The following is a 21688-nucleotide window of genomic DNA, read 5'->3' as shown; positions in this document are numbered from 1 at the left end:
TGCAAACAACCAATAAACAAGTGTAATACTATGATACACGTATTCTGAATTTTTTGTCCAAGGTTCCTAGCTCATAACTCCCTCTTCAAGGCAGCTAATAGAAACTACAGTTTATTGTAGGTGACCATCAGAAACTCGAATCCCCTATCTTTCTGTCTTGTAACGGGTCATAAAGAAATCTTCTGATTATCTTTTTTGTCAGATAATATATCAAGAACTCATTTCAGAAGGATCGCACCCCATACATATAAGGAAGAAACACTGCACACAGACTCCAAGAATCCAGGAAAACTTGCTGAGTTTTCCCATTTTATTGGCATACTCTTTTTGTCCAATCACCTTTTTACATTGTTGTCAATACTTCATTTATTTCTATGCAATGGTTATGTCAATTAAAAACTCAAAAAGACAAGAGTTGGGAGAGGGTCCAAAGAGAACATATGGATGTTTCTGAAGGGCATGGAAATACCACAACCTGGGGTTGAGAAGGTGGCTCAGTGGTAGAGCGCTTGCCTTGCATGCATGAGGCCCTGGGTTCGATTCCTCAGCACCACATAAGCAGAAAAAAAAAAAAAAAAAAGGTGGAAGTGGTGCTATGGCTCAAGTGGTAGTGTGCTAGCCTTGAGCTGAAGACCTGAGGGACAGCACCCAGGCCCAGAGTTCAGGCCCCACGACTGGACCCAAAAAAAAAAAAAAAAGAAAAAGAAAAAAAGAAATACCATAACCCTTCCCTGAAACATTCCTTATATACATCTCTTCAACTGTATCCTTTAGAGTATCTTTTATCATAAATGGGTAAATATGTTTCCCCAATTTCCTGATTTCTATGAACTGTCTGAGCAAATTAATTAAACCTGAGAAAGTGTTTGTGAGAAACTTGATTTATAGATGGTGGGGTCAGAAGCATAGGTAAAAACCTGAGACATGCAAATGGCATCTGAAGTTGGCATTAGAGACAGTCTTGGGGACTGAGCCCTCACCCAGTGAGACACTGGGTGATGAACACTGCAGCACTGATGGTTTGCTTGGTGTGGGGGGAAAAATGACGACAAATCTGCTATTAGAAATTATCAGTGTGGCCGGGCGCTGGTGGCTCACGCCTGTAATCCTAGCTACTCAGGAGGCTGAGATCTGAGGATCGCGGTTCAAAGCCAGCCCGGGCAGGAAAGACTGTGAGACTCCTATCTCCAATAAACCACCAGAAAACCGGAAGTGGCGCTGTAGCTCAAGTGGTAGAGCGCTCGCCTTGAGCTGAAGAGCTGAGGGACAGCGCCCAGGCCCAGAGTTCAAGCCTCATGACCGACAAAAAAAAAAAAAAAAAAAAAAAAAAAGAAATTATCAGTGTGTCACACTGTAGTAAAAAAAAAAAAAAAGCTCAAAGGACTTCAGCTATACTGGGTACCAGTGGCTCATGCCTATAATCCTAGCTACTCAGGAGGCTGAGATCTAAGGGTTGCAGTTCAAAGCCAGCCTGGAAATGTCTCTGTGCGCCTCTTATCTCAAATTAACTACTCGAAAATGGAAGTGGAGCTATGGCTTAAAGTGGCAGAGCGCCAGTTCTGAACAAAAGAGCTCAGGGACAGCATCCAGGCCCTGAGTTCAAACCCCACAACTGACAAAAAAAAAAAAAAAAGAGGACTAGAAAGGTGGCTCAGTGGTAGTGTGCTTGCCTTGCATCCAAGAGGCCCTGGGTTCAATTCCTCAGCATCACATAAGCAGAAAAAGCCAGAAGTGGTGTTGTGGCTCATGTGGTAGAGCGCTCTCCTTGAGCTGAATAGCTGAGGGACAGCGCTCAGGCCCAGAGTTCAAGCCCCACGACCAACAAAAAAAAAAAAGAATCCTGAGTTTTATGTTTCCTTCTACATTTTCAGAACAAATTAAAATAAAATTTTACTTCATTAATAAAAATGCAAATTATGATGATAACATATCATTATCAAATTAGGACGGTATCTTTATAATATCCCAAAGAAAAACACTTTAAAATTTTTCACTGTTTTTACTCATGTTTTCACTTCAGCATACACACTCACAGCATACTGGGGATGCATGCTAAATCTTAATAAGTGAACAAATAATATAATATCCTGTATTCATTTATGGTATCAGAGAATAATCTAAAATACTAAATTAGAACTAAAGAGGATTTTTATGTGCTAAATTATCACATTTATTAGCTTAATTCACAAAGAGAGAATGAATATCCCTGTAACCCAGCTCATCATACCTTTGCACTCTTTTACAATACTATGAGCTTGTTCTGGCAAATCTGCTTTCTTCATATTAACAAAAAGGGCTAAAATTTCAAGTCCTTTTTCTTTTCCTAGGCTACTTTCCACAGGAACTACATATTTAGGACCTGCAACAAAATGGTAAGACACAGTAATAAGTAACTTGGTGTGGCACATATTTGTATGCAGCTGAACTAAATACTTTAATACCCCTAATTTACTGTCTTGTTTAGTAAAAGTATTAAAAAGTAATCCTTACCCATTACTGAGTCTGTAACACTCTTGTCTCTGGTTGTAAGCAGAATCTGACACTGATTGTCAAATGCTTTTAATACCCAAGGATCCCAAACATCATCCAAGATCAACAGAGACCTAATTTGAAAAAGTTAAGAAAAATAATTTTTTTTTTTTTTTGGGTCCGGTTGTGGGGCCTGAACTCGGCCTGGGCGCTGTTCCTCAGCTCTTCAGCTCAAGGCTAGCACTCTACCACTTGAGCCACAGTGCCACTTCCGGGTTTTTTCTTTTTGCTTATGTGGTGCTGAGGAATTGAACCCAGGGCCTCAGGCATGCAAGGCAAACACTCTACCACTGAGCTACCTTCCCAGCCCCAAGAAAAATAATTTTTAAAAAACACACAGAGGGCTGGGAAAGTGGCTCAGTGGTAGAGTGCTTGCCTTGCATGCATGAGGCCCTGGGTTCGATTCCTCAGTACCACATAAGCAGAAAAAAGCTGGAAGTGGTGCTGTGGCTCAAGTGGTAGAGTACTAGCCTTGAGCTGAAGAGCTGAGGGACAGTGCCCAGGCCCAGAGTTCAGGCCCCACGACTGACAAAAAATAAATAAATAAATAAATTAAATAAAATAAATAAATAAATAAAAAATAAAAAAACACAGAGAGAATGAAGGAGTATGAGTATGGTCAAACTACATGTGTGAGAATGGAACAGGAAAGCTTGTTTCTTTGCTTTTTTGTTTTTTTTGCTTTTTTATTGTGAAAATACCATATAGAGGAGTTACAATTACATGGGCAAGATAATGAGTACATTTCTTATCAAGCATTGTTGTCTCCTCCCTTTGTTTCCCCTTCCCTAAAGCTTGTTTTGTTGTTGTTGTTGTTGTTGTTGTTGTTTTTGTCGGCCATGGGACTTGAACTCTGGGCCTGGGCGCTGTCCCTCAGCTCTTCAGCTAAAGACTAGTGCCCTACCACTTGAGCCACAGTGCCACTTTGCTTTTTTTCTGCTTATGTGGTGCTGAGGAATTGAACCCAGGGCCTCATGCATGCAAAGCAAGCACTGAGCCAACTTCCCAGTGAAGCTTGTTGAGATTAGTTTGAGAAGGGAAAATTGGAGAGATTGACAGAATCTGATCAAGGTACATTTTATGCATATGTGCACAAATCAAACTGAAACTCTCTTGTACAGCTAATTGGTGCTAATAAAAAGTTGGAGGTAGAATTTATTATATAGCAAATCATTAATAAAATTTATTTGACATACCCCATATGTGGAAGTTAGCTCTAAAATACAAAGACACATGATTATATATGCTTACATATACAAATTGAATAAAGAATGGTATACTTAAGATAGGAGTCCAATGATGTAACTCCTCTGAGCAATTAAGGAATCCTTTGACAAAATGAATACCAGGAAGCTGAAACGTGTTCTGTTGGGACAGAGGGAGCACACACATGACAAACAGAGTGCAAAAGAGTGAGCAAACTCAGCGCTATATTCAATGTACGTTATGTAGGTGGGCTGGGAAGGTGGCTCAGTGGTAGAGTGCTTGCCTTGCATGCATGAAGCACTGGGTTCGATTCCTCAGCACCACATAAGCAGAAAAACCTGGAAGTGGCACTGTGGCTCAAGTAGAGTGCTTACCTTGAGCTGAAAAGCTGAGGGACAGCACCCAGGCCCAGAGTTCAGGCCCCACAACCAACCAAAAAAACAAACAAACAAACAAACAAATCAATGTATGTTATGTAGAAATTGAGCTATGTAATGTGAGGGCAGGGATAGGATGAGTAAAGATCGGGGAGAATGATGGAAGGGGATGCATTATAAGATGCATTATACTCATAACCTGACTTGTAAATCTGAAACCCCTTTGTACAGCTACTTATAAAAAAAATAATGAAGAAGTGCTAAAGGTTAAAGATGGAAGACTAGAAGTTTTCTCCATGAGACTGAAATGACAACAGTTGCGATAGCAAAGAACAGATACTCTGGGGAGATAAAAAGTATCAGAAATCAAAGAAGAGGTAACAGAACAGTAAAAAGCATAGAGAAACTTGTAAGCACACAAACACACATAGGCAACACAAAATAGAGTAGGAAATAGTCTCCAGTTCTAATAGTGACAGGTTGTGGATTACACGTGACTGCAACCAGGCACATCCAGCCATGCAGCCATCCATCCAGGCAGACCTGGTGACAACAAACTAGCAGATGTAGCCATAGGAATAGCTAACAAATCTTAAATCCAGTGCAGGGATTTAGTGTGACAGTGACTCCTTCTGCACAAGCAGCTAGTATTTGGAAAAGAAATGAATTACATCACTTTTCATCTCTCCAAATGCTATAGGTAGACACTATCTACAGAATGGCCTATATTTTGAGACCAAGTTACTTGAGGGACTTGAAAACAAGAAACAATCAAAAGTCAGAAAGCCTGAAGATAAGCTGTCACTATGTCTGGGTGGGAGATGAAACAAAGAGGCAATAATGGAGAAAGGGAGGGTCAGATACGGACTTGTGAGAAGTTTAAGCAGTAGAAGTACTGTGCAGAGTACGGTGATCAGTGGCCCTGCCCTCTGTGGCAACACAAAAGCCCTATCTATTACACATGATAGTTACTGTGGAGACTGATGGTCCAAATCCATGCCCATGGATTGCTCAGACTTCGGAGTTCCTCCCTGCCCACTATGGTAATGTAACTCTGGGTTTCTGCAGCCTCTTCCCTCCTGCCAGGTGTTTACCACCAGAAGAGTCTGAAAACTCTGAGACCAGAAGCATAGCTCCTGCTCCTTTGGTCTTCCCCTTACAGTGCAGACTCAGTGTTCCATTTGCTTCCCCACCGGTTTAGACATTTGCTATACCTTGGCACATAAACTGTGAGGCCTTTGGAATAAGTGGGACAAAGCTCACTGGGGCCAACAGGTATTCCTGGTATATACCAAAATGGGAAATTTCTAAAGTGAATACAGTCCTGACACTGACAACACAGCCTTGTCTAGCCATTGCCTCAGCTCACATACAGCACCAAACTGTACATTGAGAGCAGAGAGAAAATATAAGACTCCAGCTTCAAACCACTACTTACTTCCAGACATGACAGACGGCATTATTAGAGGAACTAAACAGATGTATAATGAGCAATAAGACTGACACAATAATAGAGTCTCCCAACAAAGAAAACCTCAGGACCAGATCAATTCACTGCAGAATTCTATCAGACCTTTAAAGAAGAGCTAATGCCAATGTTCCTGCAAGTATTGCATAAAACAGGACCAGAATTCTTCCAAACTCGTTCTATGAAGCTAGTGTAACCCTGGTACCAAAACTGAATAAAGATGTAATGAAAAGAAAGAGAAGCAGACCAATATCTTAGATGAACACGAACAGAAAAATCATCAATAAATTATTTCAGACCAAATTAATTAACACATTCAAGGGATACATTCACAAGCTAACTTCATTTCACCCATGGACACAGTCAAGGAAACACTATTAAAGTTTCTTTTTTTTTTTGGGGGGGGGTCCGGTCGTGGGGCCTGAACTCTGGGCCTGGGAGCTGTCCCTCAGCTCTTCAGCACAAGGCTAGCGCTCTACCACTTGAGCCACAGCGCCACTTCCGGCTTTTTTCTTTTTGCTTATGTGGTGCTGAGGAATCGAACCCAGGGCCTCAGGCATGCAAGGCAAACGCTCTACCACTGAGCCACCTTCCCAGCCCTATTAAAGTTTCTTTTCCCCCTGCTGTCATGTCTCAAGTCAGAGTCCCCTAACAAACCTGCAGAAACTCTTCCACAGAAGGCTGAGCTTTGAAACAATGGATGAGGGTCTGAGATGACACTTTAGGCAAAGGAGACACTGATGGACGACTCTGTGGTGACATGAGAGCCAACATCAAGCACTCCAGGGGCTTTCATTTGTTATTCATCCCTTTCTAGAGGAGGTGAATGCAGCTATAGTGCAAGAACACACAAAAGGGATGGAAGAGTTGTAAAACCGAAAGGAACTATCAATGCCCACTTAACTATAAAAAGAATGTTTATTAGTGGAAAAAAAGGAACACATTAGGGAATACCACCTATGAGATTATGTTAACAGTAAGGGTGAAATTATGAAAACCTGAGACAGTAAAAGAGGGGGCTTTTCTTTTGTAACGGTTGTTGACTATGACACTTTGTATAAAACTGTAATTAAGAAACACCACAGTCAGGCTGGGAAGGTGGCTCAGTGGTAGAGTGCTTGCCTTGCATGCATGAGGCCCTGGGTTCGATTCCTCAACACCACATAAGCAGAAAAAATCAGAAGTGGTGCTGTGGCTCAAGTGGTAAAGCACTAGCCTTGAGCTGAAGAGCTGAGGGACAGCACCCAGGCCCAGAGTTCAGCCCCACAACCGATAGAAAGGGAAAAAGGGAGGAAGGGAGGAAGGGAAGAAGGGAGAAAGGGAGGGAGGGAGGGACAGACCACAGTAACCACTCACTGGTGGCTCATGCCTGTAATCCTAGCTACTCAGGAGACTGAGATCTGAGGATCACAGTTCGAAGCCAGCCCAGGAAGGAAAGGACCTGAGTGAGATTCTTATCTCCATAACCACCAGAAAACCAGAAGAGGCACTGTGGCTCAAAGTGGTAGAGTGCTAGCCCTAAGCAAAAAAATTCAGGGATAGCACCCAAGCCCTGATGAGTTCAAGCCCCATGACTGACAAAAAAATAAAACTTTGAAAATATAAAAAAACACCATAGTGTGAAAGGCCACAACTATGAAGGAAGGTCCTGCTGAAGTAAGAGAAGGCCAGACCTTCATCTAGCCAAAGAGGAGGATGCATGTAGTTCCTGTGGATATCTCAGTGACCTAAAAACTACAGGGGTTTGTGGGATCATTCTATCATTTGGGATTCAGATCTCTTAGGTGGGGCTGGAATCTCTGGGCATGATAGGGCCCGTTTTGAGTGTGGGTTAATCATCACATACCCATGGGTCATAAAGGTAGGGGGAAGTTCTGACAGACCTGTGCAGGTAAAGCACAGTTGACACAGCAGCAGAAAAGGGGAACTTACTGTGGGGAGAGAAACGTTATAGCATGCCCAGATTAGCAAGACTCAGAATGATTGGCAGCAGGGCAGAGCATCTTCTAGTGTCTGATGGAGCCATGCCACACTAGAGGGTCTAGATGAGGTTCCTATCCACATTTGTGGGAGATAGGGGTGGCCTTCCTCATGGTCTCAAGAGCTCAACCTGCTCAGGGAAGGCGGTCCAGCTTCTTCACAGGGCCTTAATAACAGGGTTAGCCACTCAGGCTGCTTTGCTGCTTCTCAGAGTTGTGGGTCAAATTATATCCGTAACACAAGCAACAACTAAAGTGATGTCTCCCTTTTGGCTGAATGAAAACTGTAACTTAGTTGATAACAGTCCCTGGCATAATAATTATAGAGTATTTATTGAATTCCTTATTGAAGGAACAAATCTACACAACTATATGTGTGTGTGTGTGTGTGTGTGTGTGTATGTGTGTGTATACATATATACAACAATATATATGTGTATATATATGTATATATATACAACTATAAAAACTAAGGCATTCCAACAATGGGTATTATTAACAATCCTTCCTTCCAGGTATGGTAGCTTATATCTATAATCCTAGTTACATGGGAGGTAGAGATAAGGAAGACTGCAATTTCAGGCCAGCCAAGACAAAACGTTAGGAAGGCTGTCATTCAAGAATTAAGCCAGGGGCTGGGACGGTGGCTCAGTGGTAGAGTGCTTGCCTTTAATACAGGAGGCTCTGGGTTCAATTCCTCAGCACCACATAAGCAGAAAAAGCCAGAAGTGGCACTGTGGCTCAAGTGGTAGAGCGCTTACCTTGAGCTGAAAAGCTGAAGGACAGTGCCCAGGCTAAGTTCAGGCCCCACGACCAACCAAAAAAAAAAAAAAAAGAATTAAGCCAGTCTGGGTACTGGTGGCTCATACCTGTGATCCTAGTTACTCAGGAGCCTAAAATCTGAGGATCATGGTTCAAAAGCCAGGATGGAAAGGACCTGAGACTCATGTCCAAAAACCACCAGATAATCAGAAGTGGAGCTGTGGCTCAAAGTGATAGAGTGCTAGATGCAAGCGAAAGAGCTAAGGGACAGCACCCCAGTCCCTGAACTCAAGGGACCTAAAGCAAAAAGGGCCGGGGGCCTGGCTCAAGTGGCAGAATGCTTGCTTAGCATGTCTGAGGAGCTCAGTTTATTCTCCAGTGTTGGGAAAAAAAAAAAAAAAAACAACTACTGTCTTAGCAATTTTAAGTACGTAATACATTATGGGACTGAAGATGTAGCTCATTGTTAAAGAGTACTTGATCATCATGTGCTAGGCCTGAGGTGCTAGGTCTGACATTCAATTCCTACTATAATAAAAAATAAGCCGGGCGCTGGTGGCTCACGCCTGTAATCCTAGCTACTCAGGAGGCTGAGATCTGAGGATCACGGTTCAAAGCCAGCCCGGGCAGGAGAGACCGTGAGACTCCTATCTCCAATAAACCACCAGAAAACCGGAAGTGGCGCTGTAGCTCAAGTGGTAGAGCGCTCGCCTTGAGCTGAAGAGCTAAGGGACAGCGCCCAGGCCCAGAGTTCAAGCCCACAACCGACAAAAAAAAAAAAAAAAAAAAAAAAAAACCTTCTAACAATGTTCTCAGTGGTAGAACACTTTTTAACACATATAAAGTTATAGGTTTGAGCCCCAGGACCATAAGAAACAAAAATCCTTCCTCAAGGATGGCCAATAGACACATGAAGAAATGTTCAACCTCTCTAGCCATAAAAGAAATGCAACTCAAAACAACATTGAGAGACCACCTCACCCCAGTTAGGATAGCTAGAATCAAGAACTCTAGTAACAACAGATGCTGGAGGGGATGTGGACAGAAGGGAACCTTACTGCATTGTTGGTGGAAGTGTAAACTTGTTCAACCACTTTGGAAAATAGTATGGAGGTTCCTCAAAAGACTCCACATACAGCTCCCCTATGACCCAGCAATCCCACTTTTGGGTATTTACTCAAATGATCACAAACAAGGCCACACTAAGCTACCAGCACGACTATGTTTATTGCAGCATTATTTACCATAGCTAAGATATGGAACCAACCCAGATGCCCCTCAGTAGATGAATGGATCAAGAAAATGTGATAGATAGATAGATAGATATAGATAGATAGATAGATAGATAGATAGAGACAGACAGACAGACAGACAGACAGACAGACAGACAGACAGACATATACAATGGAATTCTATGCCTCCATCAGAAAGAATGACATTGCCCCATTTGTTAGGAAATGGAAAGACTTGGAAAAAATTATATTAAGTGAAGTAAGCCAGGCCCAAAGAAACATAGGTCCCATGGTTTCCCTTATTTGCAATAACTAGTATATGTCTGAGTCAAGCAGAAAAGGTCAGATAAGTTGATGTTAGGGAAATGAACCCTAAGATACATATTCAAATGTTTTCTTCTTTCATGCGATTGTTTCTAACACATTTATAAGATTATTTCTTTGTTGCTTTGTATGTCCCTCCCCCACAGTATAACTCCTGCTTTCACTGTATTTGATATTGGTATAATTTGTGGACGGGAAGGGAAAAAACAAATCCTTTAAATAGGGATACAGGTGGACCCATTGCAACAATGAGATGTACAAGTTGTTATGTCATAAACTAACTTTACAACTTTGGTGGGGGGAAGGAGAAACACTGGGTGGGGGAGCGGAGGGAGGATGGGAAGGGATAGGAAGGGGAAACAAAGGAGGAGGCTACAATACTTGATAAGAAATGTAACTCATTATCTTGCCCATGTAATTGTAACCCCTCTGTACAGTATTTTCACAATTTAAAAAAAATCCTTCCTCATTCAGTCTTTTACCAGTTGTTTACATTTGTTTCCTCTTTTGTTCTATGTTAACTCATTAAAAACAATGGATTCAAGTAAAAGGTTTGTATTTTCTAGTAAAGGCCACTCATCAATTATTCAGAAATGACTTATATTGCTAGGCACCAATGGATCACGCCTATAAGCCTTGCTACTCAGCAGACTGTGATGTGAGGATCCTGGTTTGAAGCCAGCCTGGCAGGAAAGTCCATGAGACTCTTATCTCCAAATAATCACCAAAAATGGAGCTGTGGCAAATGGTAAAATACTAGCCTTAAGCAAAAAAGCTCAGGTATAGTGCCCAGGCCCTGAGTTCTTGCCTCAGGACTCACAAAAAAAAAAAAAAAAAAAAAAAAAAGTAGTAAGTTATATTTCTCAAGAAAAAGAAGTAGCAGGGCTGGGAAGGTGGCTCAGTGGTAGAGCGCTTGCCTTGCATGCTCCAGACCCTGGGTTCGATTCCTCAGCACCACATAAGAAAAAAGCTGGAAGTGGCGCTGTGGCTCAAGTGGTAGAGTGCTAGCCTTGAGCTGAAGAGCTGAGGGTCAGAGCCCAGGCCCAGAGTTCAGGCCCCACGACCGGATCCAAAAAAGAAAAAGAAAAAGAAGTAGCCCCAGAAATGGAAACAAGAGGCTTTTTTCCTTTGTTGCTGTTTTTGTTTTTGTTTTCATTTCCACCTTGTTTGTTCATTTATCTGACTTAGGGAAGGAAAGGAGGGAGGGGGTACAGAAATGGAGATAAAAGGCTGGGCGCTGACAGCTCACAACTGTAATCCTAGCTACTCAGGGGGCTAAGATCTGAGGATCATGGTTCAAAGCCAACCCAGGCAGGAAAGTTCATGAGACTCTTATCTCCACTTAGCCACCAGAAAACCAGAAATGGCACTGTGTGGCTCAAGTGGTAGAGTGCTAGCCTTGAGCTGAAGAGCTCAGGAACAGCACCCAGGCCCTGAATTCAAGCCCCACAACTGACAAAAAACAAACAAAAAAAAAGACGTGGTGATAAAGGGTGAACAAAAATGCAGCCGCAGTACTTACTCGTGGGTGGGGATAGGAGGAAAAAACTGGGAGAGAGTAAGGGAAGGGGTGTCCAAAAAGAAATATACTCTATCTGACTTAGGTAACTATGGTCCCTCTGTACATCACCTTTATAATAAGAATTGAATTTTTTAAAAAGAGAAATGGCAATTCCAAACTTAGTAACTACTTTTTTTTTTTTAATACAAAATAAAGACTAGCAGAAAAGCAATGGTTCTTTATTGGTCCCTCTACAAAACAGCGGGAAAGGGAGTAACATCTTGAGATGTCAGTAAAGACCTCACATACCAACTTCATTTGACCATCTGTACCTTGGATGTTTGTGCAACATTAGAATGCGAAGACGATCTTTAGCCTCTTCAATATTAAGTGGGAGCCTCTGGGAAAAAGTCCCATCCTGATCCAACCGTGTGCAAAGATTCTGCAGTTTCATCAGAAGCCCAGATTTGTCTTGTTTTCCAATTGAAACCCAATGTACACCTCCTGGGAAACAACCTAATGAGGAAAAGAATCATAAATTTAAGGCCTTTGAACATGAGGTCTCTTTTGCATTGTTTTGCTCTTAAAACATCTTGAAATAAGCTGGGCACTGGTGGCTCATGCCTATAATCCTCTCTATTCTGGAGGCTGAGATCTGAGGATCACAGTTTGAAGTCAGCCCAGGCAGGAAAGTCTCTGAGACTCTTACCTCCAATTAATCACTAAAAAACCAGAAGTGGAGCTGTATGTAGCTTAAGTGGTAGAACGCTAACCTTGAACAAGAGCTCAAGAAAAGCATCCAGGCCCTGAGTTCAAGCCCACTACCAAAAAAAAAATCTTGAAATAGTATTTTTTATTGATATATGTATCAGGAGTCAAATATTTTAAGTCTTCCTAAATTATACTTACTCAGGCCTTTTTTGTGGGTTTTTTGTTTTGCCCATCCTAGGGCTGGAACTCAGGGCCTGGATGCTGTCCCTGGGTGTCTTTGTGCTCATGGCTAGTGCTCTACAACTTCAGCCACAAAGCCACTTCTGGCTTTTTTGTGCAGTTTATTGGAGGTAAGAGTCTCATGGGTACTTTTCTGCCCGAGCTGGCTTTGAACCGCCAGATCTCAGATCTCACATCTCAGCCTCTTGAATAGCTGGGATTACAGGTTTGAGTCACCAGTGCCCAGCTACTTATTCAGTTAAAAAAAAAAAATTAAAACCAGGTACCAATGGCTCATTTCTGTAATCCTTACTACTTAGGAGGCTGAGACCTGGAGGACTGCTGTTTCAATCTAGTCTAGGCAGAAAACTGGAGAATATCTCCAATCAACCAGCCAAGTTCTGGACTGATAAGTATTGGATCAAGGGGTAGAGTAACAGCCATGAGCAAACAAGCAAGCTGACTGAACCTAGGGCCCAAACACCAACACAGACACAATAAATAAGTAAGCAAATAAATAAACATATTCACATACATAAATGCAAACATCAGAATCACTCCAATCTTAACTTTTATTATGTCTTCACCTTATTTTGATTCAAGTCATAATGATTCAAGTCATAATTATGATAAATTATTATTGGGTTATAAATGCTAAATCTAAGGGAAACTGAAGATCTGAAATCTGGATTAAAACTGAAGCACAGGGGGCTGGGAAGGTGGCTCAGTGGTAGAGCGCTTGCCTTGCATGCTTGAGGCCCTGGGTTCAATTCCCCAGCACCACATAAGCAAAAAGAAAAAAAGCCAGAAGTGGTGCAGTGGTGCTGTGGCTCAAGTGGTAGAGTGCTAGCCTTGAGCTGAAGAGCTGAGGGACAGCGCCCAGGCCCAGAGTTCAGGCTCCACGACCGGACACAAAAAAAAAACAAAAAACAAAAAACTGAAGCATAGCAGAAAAATCTTCCAAAAGCAAAATTTCTCAATCTGTTCTTTGTCATTAATGATCACTGCACAGCACCATCTTTCAACCTCAGCACTCTTAACATTTTGAGGCAGAATAGTTCTTTGTTCTGAGGGATTGTCTCATGCATTACACAGAGGCCTCCCTGGCCTCTATCCTCCGGGGTGTCAGTAGAGTTCCCTCCTAAGGAGTATTGACAATCAAAAATATCTCTAAACATTGCCAAATGCTCCTGGGGACAAAATCATCCCAAATGAGAATAACTGATGTCCAGGAATATATAACTTACTCATTATGGTTCTTATTCTTAGTTAAATTCAAGTTAGATCTACAACTTACCAGCTATGCAATTTTTAGCAATATAACCTCAGTCGCATTTGTTATATTGAAATAAAGACTGTCTATTCCATTTTTTTCAGAGTTGCTCTGAGAAAATAATATAAAGCATGTGAAATTGCTAATTGTAAAAGGTTATAACAGAATTATTAGTGCTATGTGTCTGTATCCTATATTAAGCTTTGAACTTGTATACACTTATAAAAATAGCCATTATCATTGTTACTCTCAGCATTATTAATCAAACCACATACATCTTTCTTTTAATTTTTTATTGTTATTATAAAGGTGATATACAAAAGGGTTACAGTTACATGTAAAAGAATGCATTTCTTGGGGCTGGGACGGTGGCTCAGTGGTAGAGCGCTTGCCTTGTATGCCTGAGGCCCTGGGTTCGATTCCTCAGCACCACATAATGCAAAAAGAAAAAAACCTGGAAGTGGCACTGTGGCTCAAGTGGTAGAGCACTAGCTTTGAGCTTAAGATCTGAGGGACAGCACCCAGGCCCAGAGTTCAGGCCCCACTACTGGACCCCCCCCCCCAAAAAAAAGAAAGAAATGTAAGAATACATTTCTTTTTGGACAATGTCACTCCTTACTTCACTCTCTCCCAGATCACAATATATCTTACAATATGTATTTTTCATTTACATATATATCAGGTGCCAAAAAAAATAAATTCTTCATATACTACACCTGACAATTCCACATTGGTTTAAACACTTCTAGTGTATACTAGAAGAGAACTCTACAATAAGTCAAGACAGGGCTGTCAAGTCTGGCTTGATCATTAGGGCTACTATTTCAGAAGATAGTACGCAGAAGTTGCAAGTTCCCTCAGACCTCCTTTAGTACATATCAACAGTTATGAAAAGGCAAGTTCTAATAGTGTCACTTAATGTTAAAGCTGTGTTCTGTGTATACACATACAAATGCAAAGAAACAGCTTGAAAAGATAATCCAGTTTTCCATCCAAGATTATCTTTGGGGTGAATCTTAAAATTTAAGAGAAAGGGGATACTGACAAGTACAAAGAATTTTTTCCTTTTTTTTTTTTTTTTTTTGGTGCCAGCACTAAGGTTGAACTCAGTATCTCATTCTCTTATTCAGCTGTTTCCATTTACAGCTGGCATTCTACCACTTGTGTCATGTCTCCAATTTCTTACTTTTTTTTAAACATAGGGTCTCATTACTATATTAAGGCTTATTTCAAACAATCCTGCCAGCCTCAGTTCTGGGTGCTTAGATTGTAAACATGCGCACCATGATTGCTCACATTTTAATTTAAGCACCAATTACCTAGGTTAAAGGTTTTCCCTAACTTCAAAGCTAAAAGCTAAAATAAATAAATCAATCCAAAACACTAGAGTATTACAAGAAAAAAAATTACTAGCTTTCAAAAGGTAGACAAACAGACCAAGGGACCAACTGATCTAAAAATCCCTACCACCACAATAAAACATTTAGTTAAATACTGAAGTACTATTTACAATTTCAGAGAGAATAAACATCTTGACAATGGGCACAAGAGGGAGCAATTTAGCTTTGAATGAGGCTTTGCTTATAATTTATTCAGAGAAGTTTATTTAGAGGAAAATCGCATTTATTTAGAAAAAGCAAACCTCGTCCTGCTTTCATATGAGGTTTTTCTTGGTAACAACTAAAAGACTAATTGCATCTCAAAAAATCTTTGAGATAAACAGAAGCAAATAGGCAGCTGATAGTGAAAGCATCCAAGTTTTAAAATTCAGCATATGAAAAAACAATGTAAATAGTTTCAAGGTATGGCAACAATTTCCATACTGTAAAAAAAAACTATTACTTCCGAAAGAAAACTGAGTCACTTAAAAAGTAATCCTAGCACTTGGGTACTGAAGTAATATTGCAAGCTCAAGGCCAACCTGAGCTATATATAGAATTTGAAGGCAGCCCACAATACATGTGATCCTATCTCAAAAAAAAAACAAAAAATATAAGCAGAAGTAGCTAGAAACTTAATATTTTCTTATTTATATCAACCACCACCCTAAGATAACAAAAGATCTGATTTTAAGCAACGATTCTCAGATCTTAGCCTCTTCTAGGATTATAGGTGTGCATTATTCAGGAAGCTGAGATCTGATGATCATGTTTGAAGTCAATCCTGGTCAGTAAAGTCCATGAGACTTTTATCTCCAATTACCACCAAAAAGCCCAAAGTGGAACTGTGGCTCAAGTGGGTAGAGTGCTGGTCTTGAGAATAAAAGGTACAGTGCCTGGACCCTAAGGTCAGTCACCAATACTAGCACAAAAAGGAAGAAAAAAAAAGGGCACGGGGAAAGGGAAAGAAAAGAAATAATTTAAATTAATACAAGTTGCTACACAGGAGAATCACCCAGTGAGAAAGTCATTAATGGAATTGAATTTCCAAGTACCTCTTTATTGCACTGTATGCTAAAACAAACACTCAGCTAACAAGATGGGTTAAGTCTATTCCTGCCTAAAAGGCAAGGATATAAAGTGGGTAACTTTTTTCAATCCTATAACCCCTTCAGTTTTTAAGATGCAAGAGAATTAGCTTCACTCCAGCCATCTGATATATTTGTGAACTTATTGGCCTGGCTGACCAAGTCTCACTATAACAAGTGAGGCAGAAAATAAATTCCAAATTTGCTATGCCTATGATAAGGAGAATAATGGCCCCAAAAGATGTTCACAACGTAATCCACCACACTGATAAAGTTACTTCATATGGTTAAAGGGACTTTGTATGTATGTATTTGATTCAGGGTTTTTAAATGAGATTATGCTGGATTACAAAGTAAGTTTAATGTAATCATAAGGACCCTTAAAGCAATAATTTCTGACCTCAAAAAGGATTCAGCTCAATGGTAGAGTACATGTCTAACATGTAAGATATCCTAGGCTGATCCCCAGAATTCTCTTTCCCCTTTAAAAAAAAAAAAGTATAATAAAGGAAATGTGACACAGAAGCAAAGGTGTGTGTACGAGAGAAACATAGACAGAGACAGAAAAAGGAGACAAGAGGTAGACAGAGAGAGGAGAGAAGGGGTAGTGGAATTAAAGATGCTAAGCATCACCACTGAGGTGATGATATGTCAAGGGAATGTAGACTCATCTAGGAAAGCGGCAAGGGGGGGCAGGGAAGAGCCCACACAGAACGGGACGGCTCTTCCAGGCTGAGGGCATGGATTAAGTGATAGAACTCTTATTTTTGCCACAAGTCCCTGAGTTCAATCTGTAATTCAGGCGATAGGAAGGCAATCACAGATAAGGAGGATTGAGTTTGAGGTAACCAGGGGCTACAAAGAAAAAATCTCCATAGAGCTTCCAGAAGAAACTACATTGATAACAGCTGGGTTTCTTTTTGTGTGGAAAGGTAGGTTTTCCAGGGCTTAAATTCAGGGCCTAAGCACTGTCTCTGAACTTCATTTTGCTCAAGGCTAGACCTCTACCACTTGAACCATGGCTGCATTTCTGACTTTTTTGGCTGACTGGAGATAAGACTCTTAAGGACTTTTCCTGAACCACAGGCACCAGGCTTCAACATTTAGACCAAGTAAAAATTCTCCAGAATTGCAAGGTAATAAATATTTTGGGTGTTTTTGTTTGTTTGTTTATTGTTTCTTTGGGCCAGTCCTGGGGTCTGAACCCAGGGTTAACACTGTACTTGAACTTTTGTACTCAAGACCAGTAATTTACCACTTTGAGCCATAACCCCACTTCCACCTTTTCGGCAGTTAATTGGAGATAAGTCTCACGAACTTTCCTGCCTAAGCTGGCTGTGAACCACGATCCTCAGATCTCAGCTTCCTGAGTAACTAGGATTACAGGCATAAGCCACCAGCAGTCAAATATGTTTTATACCAAATGCTAAATTTGTGGCAATTTATTATTAACAACAACAGGAAGTCAAGACAATTCTTAAAGAATTATCTCCTTAGCCAGCAACACACTGTGGTCAAAACTTACCTTCTAAGAGGGAATGATCTCGAACAGCTTCTGCAGCTAATACAGACTTTCCACAGCCTGCCATTCCATATATTGTGACCCATCCTGATTCACCATTCAATTTGGAGAGCTTCTGCTGAATTGCATTCACCAGCTTCTTCCTAGTAACAAAGACAACTGGCCTCTGCGGTACTCCACCTTCACATAGCACTGTTCTTACTGAAATCAAAACAAGCATGAAGTGACTACTAAGTGATGTCTCTAAAATCTCAAAGGGAAAGGTTGAGGCTTTAGGCTTAAAATTTCCAGGAAAAGTAAGAAAATGTGGATACGGTATTAACTTCAACCTTCTGATTTCTCAAAACACAGTAAACAAAAGCAAACACATATTTAAAGAATTCAACAAACGGGCTAGGAAGGTGGCTCAGTGGTAGAGCGCTTGCCTTGCATGCGTGAAGCCCTGGGTTCGATTCCTCAGCACCACATAAGCAAAAAGAAAAAAAAAGCCGGAAGTGGGGCTGTGGCTCAAGTGGTAGAGCGCTAGCCTTGAGCTGAAGAGCTGAGGGACAGCGCCCAGGCCCAGAGTTCAGGCCCCACGACCGGACCAAAAAAAAAAAAAGAATTCAACAAAGGTGCCAGTGGCTCATGCCTGTAATCCTAGCTACTCAGGAGACTGAGACCTGAGGATCATGGTTGGAAGCCAGCCCAGGCAGGAAAGTCCATGAGACTCTTATCTTCAATAGACTACTCAGAAAAAGCTGGAAGTGGCACTGTGGCTCAAGTGGTAGAGCACTAGCCTTGACCACAGAAAGGCTCAGGGACAGAGTCCAGGCCCTGAGTTCAAGCCCCAAGACTGGCAAAAAAAAAGAATACAGATTTCTAAAGATTCTTATTCTATACTATAAGCTGCATAAACACATGGAACCAGACCAGGAAATGAATAAAGTTTTTACAGACAATATTATGTCTGAAAGCTAGAGAGTACATGCTGTTATCTTAGCAATAAATAACCCACTAAGTCAGAAGAAAATGTGTTTACTAAATATTTAAATTGAAATTATCACTATAATTTTTCAGTGAACCGATTACATTTACATTTACTTCAGAATATTAAACCTACTACAATCAGACACAGCTGCAATGATGCAACAACCACCATAATAGCAATGGGACAGAAGTCTCAAGGATACAAACCATATGAAGTTATTCCACCATTTGAGTCTTTGACACTGGAAGACGAAATAACAGGAATGCCACTATGGAGAAGGGCAGCGAGGTCTTTATATCCTTCATGTAGAAGAGCATTGTAAAATGATATGTAGGCGTAATTATCCTTTTTAAGTATCATTTTAATGAGAACAGCTGCTCGTTGAAGTTTGGTAGGCTAAAAAAAATAATAAAGTAGTTTAGTATACAGTAGCAAATATGTTTGCAACATTTTTTTTCTTTTTTTTTTGTTGGTTGGTCAGTCATGGGGCTTGAACTTTGGGCCTGGGCTCCTCAGCTCAAGGCAAGTGCTCCTACCACTCACCACTTGAGCTACAGCACCACTTTTGGTTTTCTGGGGGCTAATTAGAAATAAGAGTCTCAAGACTTTCCTGCCCAGGCTGGCTTTGAACTGCTATCCTCAGATCTCAACTTCCTGAGTAGCTAAGATTACAGGTGTGAACCACTAGCACCTAGCTTGCAACATTAATTAGTAGAGACCATCCAAATTCTGAAATTCTAAAAGCATTTAAGAAAGCAGATTGTTTTATTAGAGTTTTACCTGATTTTTCACTTCCTCCTCCTCTGATATTGCTAAAACTCCATCACTAATCATGTGATCCATGATGTAGGATGTCTTGATATCCTTCTCCAGAGCTTCTTTATGTTGAAGCAAACAATTTCGAGCTTTTGCATCCATCCTCCATCCAATTCTCTCTCTGAGCTGTCAATCATGAGCTACAGGGAAAATACCAAGGTATTTGTCAGGATAAACTGCCAAGAAAAACAAGGGTTTTTTTGTTTTGTTTTGGTTTTGTCTGCTAAAATAGAGAAGAAACATTCAAAGATGTAAACATGTGGGGGAGGGGGATTGGGAGGGAAAAAAAGCTGGGAGAAAATGAGGGAAAAAGTGACACTGTTCAAAAAGAAATGTACTCATTATCTAATTTACATAAGTATAATCCCTCTGCACATCACCTTTACAATAACAAATAAATAAAACCCAGGGAAAAAAGGAAGGTGTGAGGAAACAGTCATTCTTAAATATTATTTTAAAGAGAGAGTACAAAATGGATGTCACTCTTCTAGAAGGCCGTATAGATATGTTTAAAGTGTTTAACTATTTTCTTTAACCCAGAAATCCTGCTTCTAGGAATCTACCTTCAGGAAAGAATCACATATATAAAAAAAAAAAAATCCACAAAGTAACTTAACAAAGCAGTGTCAAACCTGGGCACCAGTAATTCACTGCTGTCATTTCTAGCTACATGGAAAAATCAGATAGGGATATCAATAGTTTCAGACCAGCACATGTAACACAAATTGAAGACCTCATCTCAACAGAAAAAGCTATATGGCACCTGTCACCTTAGCTATGGTAGGAAGCATAAACAGAAGAATGGTATAGTCCAGACCAGCCCTTTCAGGTATTCTAATAAACCTTTGTTTTTCCTATTCTCTTGTTTCACTAATTTTTTTTAACCCACCTTATTACAAAAAGACAAAAAAAATAATGAAGTCAGTCAGGTGGCTCACCCCTGTAATCCTAACTACTCAGGAGGCTGAGATCTGAGGATCGTGGTTCAAAGCTAGCCAGGCCAGGAAAGTCCATGAGACTCCTATCTCCAATTAGCTACCAGAAAACAGGAAGTGGCACTATGGCTCAAGTGGCAGAGCGTTAGACTTGAGCTGAAGAGCTCAGGGACAGCACCCAGGCCCAGAGTTCAAAGTCCACAACAACAACAAAAAATTCACAAGTGGAGCTATAGCTGAAGTGGGAGAGCACTAGTCAAGCAAAAATGCTCAGGGACAGTGCCCAGGCCCTGAAGTAAAGCCCCAATACACATGTAAGTGCATGTATACTCATAAAATCAGGAAAATGGGGTCTCTTCACCTACAGTAAATAAAGAACCTCTCTATCAGCCGGGCGCCGGTGGCTCACGCCTGTAATCCTAGCTACTCAGGAGGCTGAGATCTGAGGATCGCGGTTCAAAGCCAGCCCGGGCAGGAAAGACCGTGAGACGCCTATCTCCAATAAACCACCAGAAAACCGGAAGTGGCGCTGTAGCTTAAGTGGTAGAGTGCTCACCTTGAGCTGAAGAGCTGAGGGACAGCGCCCAGGCCCAGAGTTCAAGCCCCATGACCGACAAAAAAAAAAAAAAAAAAGAACCTCTCTATCCTCTCCTATTTCCAATAGACAGATTCTTTCTTTCTTTCCACTTTTACTTCCAATTCCTCTTAGCAAGTCATTGAAAAATATCTCTGTCCTGGGAAGGGATTTTTCTGCCCAGTGGAAGGAGTCTCAGTGCTAGTAGCCATAAAGTGACAAATAGATATAATATGGCTCCTATTCTCTCCTGGATGACCCTCAGTGCCTCTTGGCCCCTAGACCTGGCTTCCACACAGCCGAGTTCCAATATTCAATTTGATCCTTCCATATTCCCAAGTATTGCTACATGATCCTCTGCTGAAACAACACATACATGAACAGAGACATCTTTATGATCCTACTCAGATCAAATCAGCTACAGGAGATGAAATATTTGCCCCATTAAAACTGGTTCTGTTGTTCTGTCACAGAGCAGTGTGAAGTCTTTTTTCCCCTTGCATTTATTTATTTTTAAATTTTAATGTCAAGGTGCTGTACAGAAGGGTTACAGTTACATGATTCAGGTAACAAGTACCTTTCCTTTTAAACAGTGTCATCTCCTCCCTTATTCTCTCCAGTTTTTTCCCCTCCTGACTTCCCTCCCCCAAAATCTTATATAGTTCATTTCCAACATAGTGACTAGTGAATTTCACTGCTGAATTGGTTCACCCTTAGACCCACCATTTCTGTGCTTCCCCTTCCCTTCCCCAAATCAGATAAACTTATGTACAAGACAAGGGGTACAGAAATCTTCATTTAACGAGACTTGGTGGCTCATGCT

At 41.0% G+C, this 21688-nt stretch overlaps 1 protein-coding gene across 2 annotated transcripts in view; it reads right to left on the bottom strand.

Moving 5' to 3' along the window:
- Apaf1 (apoptotic peptidase activating factor 1) overlaps positions 1 to 21688 on the bottom strand; it is an 85822-nt gene that overhangs the window by 60457 nt on the left and 3677 nt on the right. For both annotated transcript variants that reach the window (XM_069990728.1, XM_069990738.1), the window contains exons 2-7: positions 19321 to 19496; positions 18747 to 18936; positions 17574 to 17771; positions 11711 to 11894; positions 2491 to 2603; positions 2228 to 2359 (exon numbers count right to left, since the gene is read on the bottom strand). In XM_069990728.1, coding sequence (XP_069846829.1) covers positions 2228 to 2359; positions 2491 to 2603; positions 11711 to 11894; positions 17574 to 17771; positions 18747 to 18936; positions 19321 to 19458 — 955 coding nt within the window. In that variant the 5' untranslated portion in view covers positions 19459 to 19496. The remainder of the gene's footprint in view (positions 1 to 2227; positions 2360 to 2490; positions 2604 to 11710; positions 11895 to 17573; positions 17772 to 18746; positions 18937 to 19320; positions 19497 to 21688) is intronic.

The sequence above is a fragment of the Dipodomys merriami genome, unplaced genomic scaffold, assembly GCF_024711535.1.
Source record: "Dipodomys merriami isolate MVZ:Mamm:240054 unplaced genomic scaffold, mDipMer1.0.p SCAF_10, whole genome shotgun sequence".
Taxonomy (NCBI): Eukaryota; Metazoa; Chordata; class Mammalia; order Rodentia; family Heteromyidae; genus Dipodomys; species Dipodomys merriami.
This window is presented reverse-complemented; position numbering and strand designations above follow the sequence as displayed.